The following is a 19,266-nucleotide window of genomic DNA, read 5'->3' as shown; positions in this document are numbered from 1 at the left end:
GAACTAGAGGAAAGTTGTATGTTTCATCATTGCTACATCACACCCTGACTGGCTCATCTCCCCGAGACCCTTCTGTAAGGGGATGTCAGTGACCTACAAATGGGCTTTGGGTCCCCACTTCGCACTCCCTCCCTCATTCACAATGAAATAATTTTTTGTTCTGAGGATGCCTGATACCTGATCCCTTTGACACCTCGTGATCACACAGGCTGGTGTGATGGTGTCAGATCAGGTGCAATTCCCACACTGTCTCTCCAGTGTTGTCCCCTATAGGGCTATGGGTCAGTGGGGGATGTCGTGTCTCATAGTGGGGCCGGTCATATGGTCCTCTCTGAGGATTGATTGCTCTGAGCGGGAATATCGTCAGGCTTGGTGGGCCAGCATGTGCTTCACTCTCTCTTCCTCCCCCTTCATCTGCTCCCGTGTGCTCTGATCAGACATGTCCCTCACCCTGAGCTGCAGCTTCCGTGCTGTCCTCTGAAGTAAATTCTTTTTTGGGGGGGAGGGGCGCCATCATCATTTTCTAAACATTTACTTTCGATTTGAACCCTTTGTATCAGCTCCTCTTTTCCCCCTCCCTCCCCCCATCACCCTCATGACCCCTTGATAAATTATACGTTATTATTGTTTTTATATCTTACACCAACCACTGTCTCCCTTCACCCACATTACTGTTGTTCAGCCCCCTGGGGGAGGAGATTATGTGGGGATCATTGCGATTGGTTCCCCCTTCCTCCCCTCCTCCCCCCACCTTCTTCCTATCCCCCTGGTATCACTACTCCCAATTCTGTTCCTGAGCGGTTTATCTGACCTGGATTCCGTGTTTCATGAGCTCTTATCTGTACCAGTGTCCATGCTCTGGTCTAGCCAGAACTGAAAGGCAGGACTGTGGTCATGATAGTGAGGGATGGGGTGGGGTGAGGGAGCCTCAAAGATCCACAGGAATATTGTGTGTTTCATCAGTGCTATACTGCACCCTGGTTGACTCATCCCTTCCTTGTGGTCCTTCTGTGAGGGGATGTCCTATTTTCTACAGATGGGTTTTGGGTCTCTGCTCTGACCCCCCTCATTCTCAACAATATGGGTTTTGGTTTTTGTTTTGGGTCTTCTAGTGCCTGTTACCTGATTCTGTCAACACCTCATGATCACACAGGCTGGTGTACTTCTTCCATGTGGGCTTGCTTCTTCTCAGCTAGATGGCCACGTGTTTAACTTCAAGCCTTTAAGACCCCAGGTGCTATATCTTTTGATAGCCAGGCACCATCAGCTTTCTTCACCACATTTGCTTATGCACCCATTTTGTCTTCAGCAATCCTGCTGGGAAGGTGAGCATCACAGAATGCCAGGTTGTTAGAACAAACTGTTCTTGCATTGAGGGAGGGCTTGAGCAGAGGCCCACAGTCCATCCACTTCCTCAATGTATTGCCATATAAATATATGTAATAAGCCAATACCTCTATTTTTATGAATTAATATAATTACATAAGTGCACACCTATGTTTATACCTCTAGCCATAGATTTGCTTCTTAGATCTTTCCTCTGTTTCCTTTTACCGTCCTCCTGCCCCACCATCATGTTCATCCTTCTTCTGCCTCTTAGCAAGTCCTCTCAGCTAGATAGCTGTTGCTCCAACAGACTGGGATCTCTACGTCCTCCTCCTTGTTGATTTTAATTCCCTAGTTGTTCCCCTGTCTATGGTGTTGTTTGCTCACCGCTCCTTTCTCCTGCCTCCTCCTCCCCCAAGTCCCTCCGGAACCTTTGGTCCTGTTGCTTTCTCCTCCGGCTTGCTTCCCAGGCCTGTCTTGTATTGGTAGACAAAACAACAATAGCAGACACAAAACGGAACGAAAACAAGAGATTGAATAAAAAGAGAAAAAACAAACAAAAAACAACAACAAAAGGAAAAAGCACACATAATTCCAGGTCTGTCTGCTGATCTTTATGACTATCTCCCCACTGGCCCTGGGGGGTTCCGGGAACTGCCCCTCCTAGCCTGAAGTCTATTGGGGGGGCTCCTGGGGGGGGGGTTGTGGCTTTGCTTTACTCTAGTTCCTGATCTGTTATGTTCCCTTCTTGGGTTGCCCTACTGTGTGGGAGGGTCAGGGTGGACTCACTCCCCACTGTGTGTCCTAGTATGGTCCTCTGTTTCTGTATCCTTCAGCGAGGGGACATCATGTCTCGAGCTGTCGTTGGCCCTACAGTCTTGTCTGTGCTTTAGTAGCTCTATGCGGGGACATCGTCCTCAGGGCTGGGTGTGTCAGGATGGGCTCTAGTCCCTCGCTCTCTTTTCCTTCTTGGCTTGCGTCTGTGTGGGCATGGCAGGCAGGCCCCTCGCCCCCACCTGCAGGGTTAGCGTTGTCCTCTGTTGCACATATTTCTAGAGTGGGGTGTATGTGTGTGTGTGTGTGTTGGCTTGGCTCTGATTGGGGCTGGCCCTGTAGACCTCTCTGTTCATGAGTTGCTCCATGTGGTTACGTTGCCCTCAAGGTCTGGCGTGCCATGGTGGGGTCTGCGCTCACACTCTGATTACTGTGGAGACATAAACGATACCCTCCACTTAGGGGGTGAGTACCCTGCTCCCCCAGTGCCGTGGTCTCCCTCCTTTCCCCCCTCCTTTTTCTCCCCCTCCCCCCTTTTCCCTTCTTTGTGTTGGAATCACATGCTCTTCTTTGGGTTTGGTCTGTCCCCCGCCCGATTGCCTGTCCCTCAGCCCGTACAGTGTGAGGTCAGTGGCTGTTCTTCTGTACCTACTGTGCTGCTTATACTTACCTCAGGGGACCATGTTGCACTTGCCTTTTTGTGATTGGCTAACTTCACTTAGCATATTTCCTCCAACTCTTCCCATGAGACGAAGTGCTTCATGTGACCATCAGTGCTTTTTAGGGATCTGGAGGGCTCCATGGTGTGTATGTGCCAGAGTTTTCTAATCCACTTGTCTATCAATGGAAATTTAGGTTGTTTCCAATTCTTTGTGATTGTGAATTGCGCCGCAATAAACATTGAAGCGCAGACGACTGGTTGTGGTCTATGTCTTACCTCTTCTGGGTACGTGACCAGGGGAGGGATTGCTAAGTCGTCGGGTAGCTCAATTGCCATTTGCTTTAACTATCGCCAGATCACTTTCCACATTAGCTGTACACATCTACATGACCACCGGCAGGGTGGGAGGGTTCCTACCTTCCCACATCCCCTCCAACATTCATTGTTCTCTGATTTTCTGATTTGGGCGATCCCCAAGGGTGTTAGGTGGTATCTCACAGTTCTTTTAATTTGCATTTCTCTGCTGGCTAATGATCCAGAGCATTTTCTCATGCTTATTTGCCATTCAGGTCTCCTCTCTAGTGAAACTTCTGTTCAGGTCTTGCCCACTTCCTCAGGGGGTTAATGGTTTTCCTCCTTTTGCAGGCCAGAAGGGCATTGAAGATTTTAGTAATAAGCCCTTTGTTTTGTCATTGCTAAAAATCCTCTCCCAGTCTGTGGCTTCTCTTGTTACCCTCTTGGTGAAGTCTTTTGATGCACACAGGTGTTTTATCCTTAGTACATCCCACTTGTTGATTTCAACTTCATCTGTGTGTGTGTGTGTGCGCGCGCTCGCTTCCCTATTTCAGTTATCCTATGACTTCCCCAAGCAGACCCTTTAAAGAGGAACATGAACGTGTGGGCTCCCAGAGGGAGTGCAGGCTGGTGCTGGGCTCCAGGCTCCTGTTCGAGGCTCAGGGCCGTAGCATCTCCCCCTGGGCCCCTCTACCCGAGAGTTCATAGGGCAGCACCGAGGAACTTACTAGAATATCCATTAAGGCCCCTCTGGCACAGTGCTGGGCTCCGAGGGGTGTAGTGAACACCCTGCCCTTCCCGCACCGTGCAAGAGGTTGGCCAGACCAGAGCTGCCCTGGTGCCGAGGAGGGTGCGCATGGGTCTGAGCTCAGGGCAGCAGTGGGCGATGTGCCTCTCTGGAGGAGTGGGGTGCCAGCGTAGAGAGAAGTATTTCTCCAGCCAGTTTGTGTGCCCGGCTCCGTGAACGCCTCGCATCATCCCCGTGGCAATACCCAACGGCAATTTTCACACTGAGCCGTTCTTCCAAGGAAAGAGGACAGAGGAGAGAATGGTCTCTGTTTCAGGCAGCTGTCATTAAAAACAAAACCAAAAAAATACACTGTTGAGAAGAAATTCCAAGAGAGCAAAACCCAAAAATGAGAAAAAATTATTCCATTTAAAAAATCTTTGACATTATATTGCTTTTGTTCAAATTCTAAATAATTAAATTTCATACTGAAAATGAGAGTAAATATCATATAAATTTTTTAAAAAACACCACCCGCAGCTGGCTTAGGAGACCAGAAGCACATTGCTCGGTCCTGCAGGCTGGGGGGTGGGGAGTGGGAGGTGGCGGCCAGGCTTGTCTGCAGCACACCTTCTCTCTGTGGCTCCAGAGATGGGGCCCTGTCAGTCGTCCTGGCTTCTGGTGGCCCCTGTGCTCCGTGACCTGCCCGGGGCATTTCAAACGGCCGTCTCCCCTCCCCCTCCTGTCACTAGCTTGTGTGGTTTCCGAGTAGGGAGAATGAACGTGGAACCAGGCACACACACACACACACACACACTACAGGACCGCAGCACAAAATAGACACAGACAGAGATGCTACAAAACTGCAGCCTTGACGGACCACAGTGCTTTATTTTTATGTACTAAATACTGGCAGTGTCCCCAGATAAGTTCGCTATTCCCACGCTTGAATGTCTCAAAGCCTTGACAGAGTTCCATATCTCAGCCCATACCGCCCTTGTTTACTGCTCCCAGGGAACACTGTGTGCAGCTGTTCCCCAAATTCCTTACTGTTGGCAGTACGGAAGCAGTTTGTGAGAACCAGCTAGGGCAGACGTTTGCGCACTGTCCTAGACAGATGCATGCCATAAGACACGGCCCTCCTTACGTGGCTCCTTCCCTAACTCTTCTCTGAGATGCTCACACTGAGTTTGTTGCCCAGTCCAGCGTGACCCCGTGCTGAGAACACCTTCAGGGGCCCTCTTTCCAAGGAAGGCCACATTCTCAGGACTGGAGTCAGGACTCCCCGGTATCTTTTCCGGGCACACAATTCAACACTTACTTGTGCTGGGAGCTTCCTGAACATGACCTCTCTCTCTCTTTTTTTTTTTAAATCATTTTATTGGGGGCTTGTACAACTCTTATCATAATCTGCCCATACACCCATTGTGTCAAGCACATTTCTACATTTGTTGCCATCATCATTCTCAAAACATTTGCTTTCTACTTACACCCTTGGTATTAGCTCCTCATTTCCCCTCTCCCTCCCTCATGAACCCTTGATAATTTATAAATCTTTTTTTTTCATGTCTTACACTGACTGATGTTTCCCTTCACCCACTTTTCTGTTGTCTGTCAACCTGGGAAAGGGTTATATGTAGATCATGTGATCGGTTCCCTCTTCTCCCCACACCTTCCCCTTCCCCTCTCTTCCCCTCCTGTTATCGCTACTCTCATTATTGGTCCTGAGGGGTTTATCTGTCCTGGATTCCCTGTGTTTCCGGTTCCTATCTGTGCCAGTGTACATCCTCTGGTCTAGCCAAATTTATAAGGTAGAATTGGGATCATGATAGTGACGAGGGTGGGGGGGGGGGTATTTAGGAACTAGAGGAAAGTTGTATGTTTCATCATTGCTACACTGCACCCCGAATGGCTCATCTCCTCCCCGAGACCCTTCTGTAAGGGGTGTCCAGTGGCCTGCAGATGGGTGTTGGGTCCCCACTCTGTGCTCCCCTCATTCACAAGAACACAGCCTCTTTTAACCATTCTGCAGGCGGGGGGATGTCAGTTGCCTCCGCATCGACTCCAGAGTAGAACTGTGCTCCAATGGCAGTTTGGCTTTACTTTTGAGGCCCCTTGGGTAGACGTGAACCCCCAATCCTCCAGCAAACAGCCAAGAGTGTTCCTGCTTATGTTCCAAGGGCCTGCAGGAGGAGCATCACCGCTCGCCTCCTTCCCGGATGCAGTAACTTGAGGGCAGTGGGCTTCAGTGGTCATCTCTAAATGACCAACTGGGACTAGGCAGAACTGGTCCCTCTGTCCACCAGCTGCCCTCAGCTGCCTACCACCTGCATATCTCGCATATCCCTGACATATACCCCTGCACCTGGTGTGAGCAAGGTCCTCTCATTTAAAGTGGACACGCCTGCAGAGTTCCTGTTTGTTCTGTCTCCCCTTTCAGCCATCCTCTTTGTACGCCTCCCCCACCTATTTGACACGTTCGTGCGGTTCCTCCCGTCTTTCCCAAATGAGCACATTAACCACTGCCCTCCTGCCTGCAAGCTGGCCGTTCGTTTCCAAAACCTATTTTCCTGGCGGCTGGCTGGCGTCCACGCTGTTCTCGACAATGCTATAAAGGCAAAATGCAACCATTGCGTGAAAACGCACCAGGTCCGAACTCAGCGCACAAGAGGGTGCCAACACATTCGTCTCAGGCACACAGTTCAGATGCAAGTTCCCGACCGATGCAGGTCAGGGGCCCCGCAGGCCTCCTGACCCCCGACTGGCAATAAACTGCCACACAAGATTGTGCTTTCCCTTGGCCTAGGTTTGACGTGAACTTCCAGAGCGGCTACAGCCAAAATGACATCGCCTTCCACTTCAACCCCCGGTTTGAATCGGGCGGGTATGTGGTGTGCAACACGAAGCAGGCCGGCCACTGGGGCACCGAGGAGCGGAAGATGCAGCAGCCTTTCCAGAAGGGGAGCTCCTTTCAGATCTGCTTCCTGGTGCAGAACGCACATTTCCAGGTGAGCGGAACCCTTCCTCCTCCCCACCTCGCGCCCCACAGACTCCCGGCGCCCCCACAAACCAAACTCACTGCCATCAGGTAGATGCTGACCCTACAGGACAGGGTAGGACTGCCGTGCAGGTTTCTGAGGCTGTCACTGTTGATGGGAGTGGAAAGCCCCCTCTTTCTCCTGAAGTGCAGCTGGTGGTTTTGAACTGCTGACCTTGAGGATCGAAGCCCAATGAGTAACCATTGTATCACCATGGTGAATTGGTGGCCTTTAAATCGTCACATTCATTATGTTAGTCCGGGTTGACTAGAGGAACAAATTCATAGATACTTGCATGTGTATGAGAGAGAGTTTTATATAAAGGGTAGTTGTACATTAAGAAAACATCCCAACCCAGTCCAGTCCAAGCCCTTAAGTCCGTTATTAGCCCATATGTCCGACACCAATCTATAAAGTCCTCTTCAGACTCACGAAATACATGCAATGACACCGAATGCAGGACGATCACAGGCCGGTGGGTAGAAAGTCTTTGGATCCAGTGGCGGTGTAAGCATCTCAGCGCTGGCAGGGGTCTCCATGTGGCTTCTCCAGCTCAGAGCACTAGCTAGTTCCATGTGTCTTGTCAGGAGAGCGTCTCCCAGGGAGTGAGCAGAGAGAGAGGTGTCTTCCACCTCCGAGGAGGAAATACAGCAGTTCCCAGAATTCTCAGAAGGTCATGCCCACACAGAGGCCATTGGCCATCTCCGGATTGCCAGGCTAGACTCCGCCTCTTCACTCTTAATCCTCTCAAGTCCCAAATTGACACCAGATTATGTAACTACCACATTCATTGAGACAAATCGCCAAAAAACCCACTATTGCCATGCGGGGCCTCACAGAGAGCTGTGCAGTTTTCCCGTATGCCTGTTCTGCATCGGCTGGTGCAACTGCGGGCTTCCTTTGCTTAGAAACTCCAAACTGGACCCATCGCCGCCATGCTGCTTTGTGTCCTGGTGTGTCTTTGAAAACAATAAGAGCAAGCAAGCAAGCAGTCCACTGGTTTGAGCGTTTGTGGAGTGGATGCCGGCTTATGGAGACAGACCTGTGCCCCAGAGGATGGCCGTCGGTGGCTGGTTTCCCAGAAAGAGGTCACCAGGCCTGTATTTGGAGCACTTGAACATAGGGAAGGACTCGAACCCACAACCAGTTGGTTATCAAGCTGAGTGCATTGACTGTGAGCCCTCTGCAGGGACACGTCTTGGAAGTCCAAGTGAATTGCACCTATCGGCTGTAGCCCCCTCCTCCACTCCAGGTCCCTAAAAAAAATCTCATTTTCTGCCACAACGTCAGACCAGCCTTTCTTTAGCTTCCAGGCCTTGCTCGGGGCGGTAGGCCCTTGCAAATGCCTTCTGCAGGGAGCATCTCGGGTTGTGTGTGTGTGGGGGGGGCCTGTCTATGCTGGCGTGTGAGGCTAGGGGCATGTGCACCCACTCCATGCAACTTCTGGGGCTGGCTCTCCCTGCTCCCCAGGGTCATCCGCGGTGGGGCCGCCAAGGAGAGCTGCTTGGGGTGCCCTTGCGAGCCCGGGCCCCGCCTGTCCCGTAACTGGATATGAAAGGCATTCCTGGGGCTTCATTTCCAGAAGCAGTGGGGCTGGGAGGCTCAGGTGCAGTCTTCCAACTCACCTGGGGCTCGCCCTTCCTTGGCAGGTCACGGTGAATGGCAAACACTTCCTGCAGTACGTGCACCGTGTGCCCTTCCACCAAGCGGACACCATTTCCGTCAGCGGCGCGGTGCAGTTGTCCTACATCGGCTTCCAGGTCAGACCGGCACCTGGCTCCGGGCCTGGCTGTGCCTAGGTCCAGGGGGAGAACTTTACTAGCTTAATATCTGACCCAGATAGCTTCTGGGACACCCTCTGGCTTCCCTGTGCTGCTGTCTGCCCTCCTCCTTCTCCTCTGTCACCACGAGCCTCCTGTGTCACCATTTGTCTGGAGCACCCGCCCCAGGGCTCATCTCTATATGGCACCACATCCAAGCCCCGGGTAGGAGGCTGTGAGGGTCCAGAAAGAGCCCAGCCTGAATAATTGGGCTGAACCCAGTTCAGATGCCCAGCTCAGCCGTGCCCAGCGGCGGTGGGCCTAAGAGGAGTGACTCCATGGCTACCAGCCTCAGTTTCTTCATCTATAGAGTGAGCATAATCCTGGCTATCCGTGGGGTGTTGCGTGGCTCACATGAGACCACAATGAGGTCGCAACATGGCCCCTGTGGGCCTCACTGGGACTATGGGACCCTCTTGTGAGTTAAACATATTTCTCATGAATTGCCAACATCCAGAGAATGGGGGAGTTCCACGGGGGGCGGGGGGGAGCTTGATTCTGGCTTTCCCTGAAAGATGGGGAGGTTGGGCTCTGCTGGACCCACATCCTCAGGACCCGGTTGGCACTGCCACCACAGCTGGGCATTTAATGAAGCACACAGCAGGCCCGCAGTGTGCCCAGACTTCCCTTCCTCATGTTCCTTCCCGGCCACTGTCTCCTCCCTGGGGCACGGACAGAGAGATGACCCTGCCCTCTGGGCTTCCTGGAGCTTCTCCCCACTTCCCCCCGCCCCTTCCCCCTCCCCAGCCTGCCCAGCTCGGTCCCTGGTGCCCTGGCTCCACCTTCCCCCATCTGTGTCTCTCCACTAACATGTGTCTTCCTCCTGTGGTTCTTTTTGTCTTAACAGAAAAGACACGCAGCCCCTGTCCAGCCTGTCATCTCCACGGTGCAGTACTTACAGCCTGTTCGTTTGCCTCCCAAGCCCAAGGGGCGCAAACACCAAGTGAGCGAGGTCCAGAGGCCCTAGAGGCCGAGTGGTGATGGGGAAGGACAGCGGGTCCCCAGGGCAGCTTCTAACCACAGGCCACTAGGGCCTACAGGCCCCTTCAGGCACACCCATAGCTGGGACCAGGAAGTCATCCTTCACTCCCCCCCTTCCTCCTTCAAACCTCTCCAATGGGCCAACTGCTCTCCCTCTGCAAAGCCATAGCCATCATTCAGGCCACCGGGACCCCTGGTCAAGAGGACCATGATTAGGTCCCCGCGCCTACCTCCCACACACCAACCGCCTCAGCGACCTTCCTATTTCTACACAAGTCTGAGCACATCCCATCTCTGCTTAGAAATCTTTGTGACCCCCGGCCTGTCAAATAAAAGCCCCAGTTCCCCAGCAGAACACACAGACCTCTTTCCAATCTTGCCTCAACCTACCTCTCGGCTCCTCCTCCCTCCATGGAGCTCCTACAGCCTCCGCTGTTCAAAGGCAAACACCTCCCTGCCTGGGAGACCGTTGTCCCCATGTGTCCCTCCATGTCCGCATGGACTCTTGTATATATGTGCTGGTCACCACACTGCCTTGTCATCACGCTTAGACGTCTGTCCCCGTCATTCCACCCTCACCCCCTCTGATGCCCCTCGAGGGCCGCGATTGCGACTTGTTCACTTCTGTGCTCCCAGCCCCTTGTGCCAGGGGCTCAATCCAGTAGACCACCGGGTCTCCACCTCCCTCATGCCGTGACCCTTGCATACAGTTCCTAATGTGGTGGTGACCCCCCACCCATCACATTATTTTCATAGCTACTTCATCACTGTCATTTTGCTACTGTGATGATGAATTGGGTGACCCCTGTGAAAGGGTCATTCGACCCCCAAAGGGGTCGAGACCCACAGGTTGAGAACCACTGCACTAGATGGCTGTGGGATGCAGTTTGTACAGGCAGAGCAGGTAAAAGGACATCCCAGCCCGGACAAGAATCGTCTACTGAGCGGGGTCAACAAGACAGAAAGAGGAGTAGGACCACCTTTCATTTGGCCACTCAAGTAGGGGGATGGGGGAGAGGAGGAAGATTCTACTTACCCAGCTTTCCTGTGGCCCAGGAGGACCTCCTGCCTCAGGCAGGGAACCTTTGAGGGGCAGCCTAATGTTGGCCCTTCCTGGTGCGGATGGGTGCAGGGCTTGGCAAATACACTCAGACAGAACCGGGCACCACGTGGGAGTTTATGACTTGCACCTTGTGTGAGCTTGGGCCATTGATGAGCCATTCTGAGCCGGGAGCCCTCACCCACCGAACAAGGGCTAACTATGCCTCCCTCTGGGGACAGCCTGATGGCCCAGAGCTCCGTGTGGCAGAAGGCTTTCAGGAAATGACACTTGCTGGTTCCTGGGTGCCATGGGCCAGGGTCTTGCCTCTGGCCAACCTCAGACCAGCTCTCTCTCTCTGGGGGAAGCCCTAGTTCTCGCTCATCTGGGCCCGTTCTCACCCATGTAACCCACCTGGGAGGCGAGACTGTGGGCGCTGCAGGCTCGGGGAAGGCTCGCTTCCCGAGAGGAGGAGATGAATGAAAGTGAGCCTTGTGGGGAGCACTTCTTAGGACGGGAGCCCGTCCGTCCTCCAATCCAGCCGTGGTCTCCTCCCTCCCCCCATGTTGATTTCCCACTTCCTTTCTTGCAGTCTCCTGGCGCGTGGCCGCTCAACACAGCACCCATTGTGAGTCTCCCGTTCCCTGTCAGACCCCTTTCTGTCTGGGTCTTCTCAGGGGTTCAAAAGAGAAGGCAGGGCCAGGCCTGGGGAACAAGGGGCGTCAAGACCAGGCCGTAGGACCCTCTGCCTGGCTTCGGAGATAGCAGTGGGGGCAGGAAGAGTGGGAGGTGAGCCCCGATGAATGGGAAGTGGACCCAATGGGAAATGAATGGGCTGAAGCCCCTGCCCTTCTGTGGGAAACGGAGGCACTCAGTCCAGCGCTTCCTGTAAAGTGAGTTGACCTTTAGAGACATTTCCTGGGAGGAAAGATGGTCCAGAGGCCATAAATATAGCCCCTTTCTTCTCCATGGACCCTAACCTTGTGCCCTGCCCCATCCTCTTTGAGAGAAGAAACGCCCCCACTAGCCCATGTTGGGCATCTGCTCCCGGCAGTGGGTTGGCAGCACAGCCAATAATACCTCACCTCAGAGGCACCCTCTGGTGGCAGGTGGAGGTTTGAAAATGCTAAAACCAAATCAAAGCAAACTCAATGCCAGCGAGTCCATTCGGGCTCCCAGGGACCTTGTAGAACAGGGTAGAACGGTGCCCCTGTGGGTTTCCGAGACTGTAACACTTGATGGGAGTAGAGAGCCCCATCTTTCTCCCTAGGAGCCCCCGGTGGTTTCGAACTGCTGGCCTTGTAGTTAGCAGTTCAGTGCATAACCAATATGCCACAAGGGTGCCTTGCTAAGACAGCCTCCAACTCCCCCCCCCCCATTTTCTTTCATCCAGACTCAAACAGTCATCCACACGGTGCACAGCACTCCTGGACAGATGTTCCCGGTAAGCCTGAGAATTCTGGGCAGCTCACAGCCCCATAGCTTCACCTTCCACCCGGGACAGGCTTCCCAACGGATGCAGGGTGGGAAGAAAGATGGGACCTCTGGGGCTGGCCCAAAATGTGTGGCTCCCGCTCCCGTGGGGAGAGCCGAGTCCGGACCAGGCGGGGCGGGGCTTACCCAGCAGGTCCTTTAGGGGTAGGGATATAGGGAGAGCCGGGGCCCAGCATGTGGACGGGAGGGCCCATGGATGGGTCTCCCGAAGAAGAGTGCCCAAGACCCCAAGCTTGTCCTCTTCTGGGGCACTGCCTGGGGGGTGGGGGGCGGGGAGGGGCAGCCAGAAGTCCCACAGAGGCTGTGTGAGCAGGCAGGTGAATGGGAACGCCTGAAGGGTGGGGGTCCCCCTGAGAGTGTGCCCAGGTCATCGAGTTCCCTGTTCTCTTTTCGACAGAATCCAGTGATCCCACCTGTGGTGTACCCCAACCCGAGCTATGTGAGTGGTCTCTCGCAGAGGCGGGGAGCCTGCCTGCGCTCGCGTCCTCAGGCATGGTGGGGTGCGAAGGGCAGCTATGTGGGGGGGAGGGAGGGGCTCTGGCCTTGCCCACTTCGAAGCAGAAGATCCTAAGAACAGCCTGGTGGCGCAGGAGGTGGTGGGCAGGAGCTTGAGCCTTGAAGGGGGCCTCCTTCACCTGCTCCAACCAGGTGCCTTTTGTACCCAAGGTCCTTCCGTTGTGGTTTAAGCACATCCACTGGAGGGATGCAGGACGGGCCCCCTTGGTATTGCCTGGACCAGGAATCAAAGCCCTGTTACGGACAGGCTCTGGTGCCATGCTCAGTGGACAGTCCGAGGTCACTGTACAGAGATCAGGATAGAGTGTGGTGGCCGGCGGTGGCTCTGGCTGCCACTGGCTGACCTGCCCCTCCCCCACTCCCTCCACAGCCAATGCCTTACTGCACCAGCCTCGTGGGTGGGCTGTACCCCTCTAAGACTATCATGGTGAGGGGAACTGTCCTGCCCAGTGCCCAGAGGTAAGCTGGGGCTCCAAGGGTCTTGGGGGTGGGAGAGACCCCCGCCCCCAGACAGCCCTGGCCACCTCCTGGTCCCCAGTGGGCTGAGGAGGAGTGGGTGGGCCCAGGGCTCAGTGGGCAGAGGAGGCTGATGAAGCTGCCCACCTGCAGGTTCCACATCAACCTGCGCTGCGGGAATGATATTGCCTTCCACCTGAACCCCCGCTTCACCGAGAACGCCGTGATCCGCAACACCCAGATCAACGGCTCCTGGGGCACCGAGGAGCGCGCCCTGCCTCGGAAAATGCCCTTCACGAGAGGGCAGAACTTCTTGGTGAGGGGCTGTGCCTGGGGCTCAGAGGGGCTCCTGTGGGGTGAAGGGGGTGTGGGGGTGGGGGGAGCAAGGAGGAGGCGGGGGCATTTTGAATGGGATTCAGGCCGATGCTTCCAAGGTGAAGTCTGGGCTTGGAAGAAATCAAGAAAATTAGCATTATTCCTAGTATTATTATTATTTATGATTCATATTATTGTCCCGCACGAGGCAGGCGCTGGCAGGTGAGTTTGTAAGATGCAGCCACCACAGGAGTGCAGGTGCCCTGTCGGAGGTTGCACAGCCAGAAAGTGCCCAGGAGGGCCTGAAAACGAAGGTCACTCGCTCACTCTCTCACTTATTCACTCAACACATCCTTCCTCAGCTATGTGAGGGAGGGGCCACTGCTTGCCAAGGACACAGGCTTGCCTGCTGGCACCCCCACCCTCCGCACTGCCTGCCTGGACTGCTCTCCCTGTAGGTGTGTCTCCTTCAGGGCGGTGTCAGGGGGCCAGGTGCACTGAGGGGGGTGGGCAGGGCATGCTAAGCAGAGGAACAACAAGGGAAATAGCAGGAGGATTAGTGACGAATTAATGCCTCCTTGTGGCAAGAAGGCCTGCGGGTGGGAGGTCATCCTTAACGTTGGTGGCCGAGGTGGCCAGGAGCCCGCGTGTCCTTCGAGGAGGTATAACGAGGCATGTGCCGGGCCCTCTCCCTCCAGGTGTGTATCATGTGTGAAAGCCACTGTCTCAAGGTGGCCGTGGATGGCCAGCACCTGTGTGAGTACTGGCACCGCCTGAGCAACCTGCCGGCCATCAACAGGCTGGAAGTGGTGGGTGACATCCAGCTGACCCACGTGCAGGCATAATGAGATCCCAGGGTGGGCATCTCCTGACCCCGCACCTCTGCCCTCCCTGTCCCGGCTGGGAGTGGCACGCCGCTGCCCTTCCTTAGCACCCAATCCTATCATCCAAGGAGAGGGGTGCTGTGAGGTTCCCCTGGTCAGCCCCCCACATGGAGGGAGGGCCCTGAGCCTGCCCCAGTTCCCCGTGCAGGCCGGCAACCCCGCATCCTGTTCTCAACCAAATCCAATCCCCCATCAGATTTCTCCTTAGTCCCAAAGCCAGGACCCTCCTGTACCTACCCCCTCTCCCTATGCCAACATCTGCCTCCTACAGGAAGCCCACTCGGGTGACACCCCACTAAGACCACCCTGACCTGACCCTTCCCAGTGTCCCTGAAACAAATAAACATGATTGCCACCTGGCTGGGGCTATTAAATGTGTTTGGAGACTTCTGGGGTTCTCTGGAATTGGGGGTGGGGCTGTCTTTTAGCAGGCTGCTCCCTGTGGGTACCTCACAAACCCAGCACAGGTGCTTAAAGAGATACAGGCGCAAGAGTCTCAGGTGTTGGAAGACTGGGCTCCGAGGGGGACCCCAGAAACAAGCTGGTCTTCTGAGATGGGTACAGGGCTGGGGAAGCCATGGTGGCCAGAGACGATGGGGGTCCAGGTGGCAGGGAGGCCAGCAGGTTAAGAGGAGCCAACGGGGTGCTGTCCCTCAACATCGGAGATCACACTGTGTGGGGACAGAGTGCTTGGGGTGTGGGGTCTCCCAGCCACTGGGACAGGGCACCCAGCTGTGTATTACAAGAAGCCCACATCCCGCTGAGACACCAGCCCCTGGAGGAGGCAGGGTGGGACTCCAAGCATAGTCCGCGGGTCAACAGCTCAGGCGCCCCTTGGAGCTGGGGGTGCAGGAAATGCAGCGTCTCACCCCTTTAAACACCCCCTCCCCCCTTCCCTGAACGGATCTGAGTTGCACGGTATGTGGCCGATATAACAGGATCCCAGGGACTTGCTGCCCCATCCTCTGCTGCGGTCCGGGACTTGCTGGATGCGGCTATGCCCATTCAAAGGCTGGCACCCCCCGGGCACAGCCCTTCTCCCAACTGAACAGAGTAGCTGCTGCCAGAGGTGGGGCGAGGAGGGCAGGTGAGACCGAGGGAGAGAGTGGAGCTTCCTTGACCCCTGGCTGAGTCCTAGGGCGCGTGGCTCAGTTCCTTCTGCAGCTTTCTCTTGGTGGGCTCCACACCTCGAAAGAACCTGCATCTCGGGGGAGGGAGTCTCGTGCCCTGATTCTAGCCACAGCCTCCACACGCAGATCGACCTCACCTGTCTTACCCACACAAGCCTCTGGAAACGTGCGGCCCCCTGAGTGAGATATGGCGACTCTCTAAGCCAGACGGTGGCCCGGGCCATCCCTAAGGAAGTGGTGTCTTACACAGAATCGCAGCTCCCACCCCGCCCCCCATGCCCATGTGACGGATGCCCTCTGTCAGCGGCACAGCCCAGACCCCCAAAGGCAAGCCAGAGTTCCCTCGCCCATCACCAAAGAGCACTCGGCCATCCAGTCCCTTCCGACTCAGCCATGCTCCAGGACGGGGGAGCTGCTCGGAGAGTTGCTGAGGCTGCGAATCTTCACAGGAGCAGACAGCCTTAGCGGCCTCCCACCGATCAGCCGGGCGGTGGGGTGTTTGAACTGTCCACCTGTGGTCAGCAGCGCCGACCCTAACCCACTCTGCGACCAGGGCTCCACCCTGGGATTCAGAGGAACACAAAAGTCCTGCTCCACACGTGGGGACATTTCAGAGAAGACGCAGCCAGAACGTGGTGAGCATGTCCCTTTGCGGGAGCTCTTGGTGCCAGCTTGGCACCCCATATTCTTTACAACAAGTACCTCTTTATTGACAAAACGCACGCACACACACACACACACACACAGTGTGGTTAAAATAAAATGTATTTCACATAAATATTTCCATCCAGGAATCATATGGTATAGGCCCAAGTGGCTCACTGGGGTGTTTGGTTTTTAAATACAGAATAAATAACTGTACACAGGGATGCTAAATACAGAGTGGGTAGAGAGCGCCTTTTGGTGGTCGTTGGAAGTGGTGCACCAGAGGAAAGTCACCCGCCTCTTCCACCCCCTTGGTGGAGGCAGTCTCAAAGGGACCCCATCTGCCCCAGTTCTCCTTGCCAGGGATGGGGGCAGGTCGAGGGCATGAGGCGGCTCCAGCCAGCCCAGCTGCTGGTGGTTCAGGGCTTGAGAAGACAGCAGTGGGAAGATGAGGCCTGAAGCTTGGCGGGATCATTTTGCGCCATCTCCCCAGGCTCCAGGACCGCGGATAACTGGAAGCTGATTTCGTTACTAGATGGCCACGCCAGCGCCTTTTAACTTGTCCCCTAGGTCATCAGAGTTCTGGAGCTGCTGGGCCAGCCCGCCGCCGCCTCCTCCTCCTTTTTCACCTCGTAGGGAAATAGGGCACCAAAGATATCTTCATGGTAGCGCTTCTGGCTCTTGGAGGGAACAGGAGAGCCAGTCAGCCATCGCCCGAGGCCCACGCCCACCCTGCCATCACACCTTCATCCCAGAGCCCCGTGAAACTGCATTCACCTCCGGCAGGGTCTGGGCCGCTCTCCCTTCCTGCCCCGACCGGCCCCCTGCGCTGCCCCAGCAAAGGAGAGCTCTGCGATCATGTGAACTTGAGACATGTCCTGGGAATGGCCTCCCAGGCACACACACAGCAGTGCGTTAAAGAAGTCTTGTTGCAGAGGCTGCCAGGAAGCTCTGATGGCAAAGTGGTTCTGTGTTGGGCTGCTAACTGCAAGGTCAGCAGGTTCGAAGCTACCAGTAGCTCCTGGGGAGAGAGATGGGGTTTTCTACTCCCATAAAGAGTCACAGTCTTAGAAAACCGCGGGGGGTGGGGGGTGGTTTCTACTCTGTCCTATGAAGTCACTGGGAGTCGGAATTGACTGGATCGCAGCGCGGTGTTTTGTGGGATGCATCCCAGACTGACTCAGCCGTCTTTGACCCTTTTTGCTGGCAAATGCCCACCCATCCGCCCGCTGAACACTTTTCAGATGTGCCTGTGACCTTCAGGCTGGTCTTGAGACGGCTTGTCCCACCTCAGAGCCTTTGCACCTGCTGTTCCCTCCACAACAGCCCGGCACTCTGTTTCCTTCAACATTCACAGGACTCGCTTCTCCCCATCTCTGAGTGTCTTTCATTTGTTTCCCCCTCAAATGTCCCCTTGGTGACACCTTCCCCGACCCCCTACTTAAAACGACAGCCCTCAACACACCCTGCCCTGCCTCCTGACTGAGCTGCTCTCCCCGCACGGCACACTCTGCTCGTTCACTTTCTCCTCTGCCCACCCGACTAGAAGGTATGCTCCCCCGGGTGCGACTCTTTGCGGCTTGGCCCTCTCGCCAGCACGAAGTACCAAAGACCAAGTTCACTGCCACCCAGTCGATGCTGACTCACGGCAACCCTGCAGAATTGCCTCGGTGAGTTTCCAAGACTGTTAACTCTTTATGGGCGTAGAAAGCCTCATCTTTCTCCTAAGGGGCCGCTGGTGGTTTTGAACTGCTGCCCTTGTGAATCACAGCCTAGCGCTGAACCACTATGCCACCAGGGCTCCTCCAGCGCAGAGCAGGTGCTCAATAAATACCAGTTGGATGGATGCATGTGACAGAGGCACAGGAGTGTCAGGCAGGGAGAGAGGCAGGCTAACCTCCAGGCACTCACCCCCCTGACTGCGGGACCCTGAGCCCCTTCCTCCCTACAGAATTGGGGGGACCATGCTCCTTCACAGAGGCCTCTGGAAGACGGGAGGAAGCTGCCATGAGCATCCCTGGCACGCGGACACCCCATGTAAGCCCTGGAGAACAGTCATCATTTAAATGCACCTCCTGCCCTGCAGCCCTGCCTGGGTACCAATGGGCAGAGGGTGAGCAGATGCCAGCCTGGGCGTGAACAAGTGTGAGGCTCTCAGGAGCTGACAGAGGCGAGGCGATGGCCTTCCTATCCTGGTGCTCACAGCCCCGCCTTCTGTGCGGCGACACAACTCTGCCTCCATTCTATGGGGAAAACCATTCTCTGGCTTCTCCAAGCTACTGGGCACCGGACCAAGCTGTACAACAACGTGGTATCCTAACAGCCACCTGGCACTGAACACCAGCTCCTTTGGGAGACCTTTGAGGTCCAAGACTCTCTCCCTGATCCCAACGCCTACCTCCTGGATCCCTGTTTCTACCCAATGACCAGATCCTCCCTGGCACCGGATTCAGCATTGACTTGAGGGCAGTGAGTGAGAGAGCTGAGGGGCTGGAGACCCAGAAGCCTGCAGTTAGCCTCTTGGCCACCAGAGGGTGGGCCGTGGTCAAGGCCTAACACGCATTACCCTATCAGGGCTCCCTGCCCCCTACCCCCACCCCCACACCACTAGCTCACACACCAGCTGCCACACCTTGAGCTGGAAGAAGTAGTCCTCCACCTGCTCCTCGCTCAGGCTCAGCTGGGCAGCCAGCAGCTGTTTCAGGGTGTGGGCCACGTCCCTGGCCATGCGCACATCCCCACAGACGTAGAGGTGGCCGCTCTCTTGGTGGAGCACACGGAGCACCTCGTGGGCCAGCTGCCGCCGCAGGATGTCTTGAACATAGACCTGAAACCAGAGGCAGCGGTGGAGCCAGCGCCCACCCCACGGCGAGGTCCTGCTCTTGGGAGAGGGCCTGCAGGCAGCAGCTGCTGGCACACACAGGGAGCAAGCCAGGGAGCTGCCTTCCCAGCCGGGTGGGGACAGGCCCAGGATCAGGAGGTGTAGTGGCAGCCTGATGGCCCAGGCCCTTGCCGGGGCTGGGGCTGCTGAACCAAATGGCGACACAGCCCAGCCTTCACAGAGCTGACAGCTAGCGGGGCTCCCAGCCTTCTCTGAATTCCCCGTGCTTCAAAGAAGACTGTGGAGCACAGTGCCCCCACCCAGGCTCTGTGGCCAGACTATACC

General features: G+C 55.5%; 2 protein-coding genes across 4 annotated transcripts in view; one reads left to right on the top strand and one right to left on the bottom strand.

The window, feature by feature from the left end:
* LOC101657416 (galectin-9) overlaps positions 1-14,699 on the top strand; it is a 32,054-nt gene extending 17,355 nt beyond the window's left edge. The window contains exons 3-11 of one of the 3 annotated variants that reach the window (XM_045299745.1): positions 6,589-6,790; positions 8,470-8,580; positions 9,488-9,583; positions 11,253-11,288; positions 12,054-12,104; positions 12,552-12,593; positions 13,041-13,129; positions 13,280-13,442; positions 14,140-14,699. In XM_045299745.1, the coding sequence (XP_045155680.1) occupies positions 6,589-6,790; positions 8,470-8,580; positions 9,488-9,583; positions 11,253-11,288; positions 12,054-12,104; positions 12,552-12,593; positions 13,041-13,129; positions 13,280-13,442; positions 14,140-14,286 (937 nt within the window). In that variant the 3' untranslated portion in view covers positions 14,287-14,699. The remainder of the gene's footprint in view (positions 1-6,588; positions 6,791-8,469; positions 8,581-9,487; positions 9,584-11,252; positions 11,289-12,053; positions 12,105-12,551; positions 12,594-13,040; positions 13,130-13,279; positions 13,443-14,139) is intronic. The other 2 variants (XM_045299743.1, XM_045299744.1) reach the window with 2 other exon arrangements.
* Positions 14,700-16,204: 1,505 nt separating this feature from the next.
* The window catches only part of NOS2 (nitric oxide synthase 2), a 46,581-nt gene continuing 43,519 nt past the window's right edge, over positions 16,205-19,266 (bottom strand). The window contains exons 28-29 of the mRNA XM_045299977.1: positions 18,733-18,927; positions 16,205-16,780 (exon numbers count right to left, since the gene is read on the bottom strand). Of these exons, the coding sequence (XP_045155912.1) occupies positions 16,667-16,780; positions 18,733-18,927 (309 nt within the window). The 3' untranslated portion in view covers positions 16,205-16,666. The remainder of the gene's footprint in view (positions 16,781-18,732; positions 18,928-19,266) is intronic.

The sequence above is a fragment of the Echinops telfairi genome, unplaced genomic scaffold (genome assembly GCF_000313985.2).
Source record: "Echinops telfairi isolate 266 unplaced genomic scaffold, ASM31398v2 ScPeMD7_7458;HRSCAF=8496, whole genome shotgun sequence".
NCBI lineage: Eukaryota > Metazoa > Chordata > Mammalia > Afrosoricida > Tenrecidae > Echinops > Echinops telfairi.
Note: the sequence above shows the minus strand (reverse complement) of the source record. Positions and strands in the feature narration are given on the sequence as shown.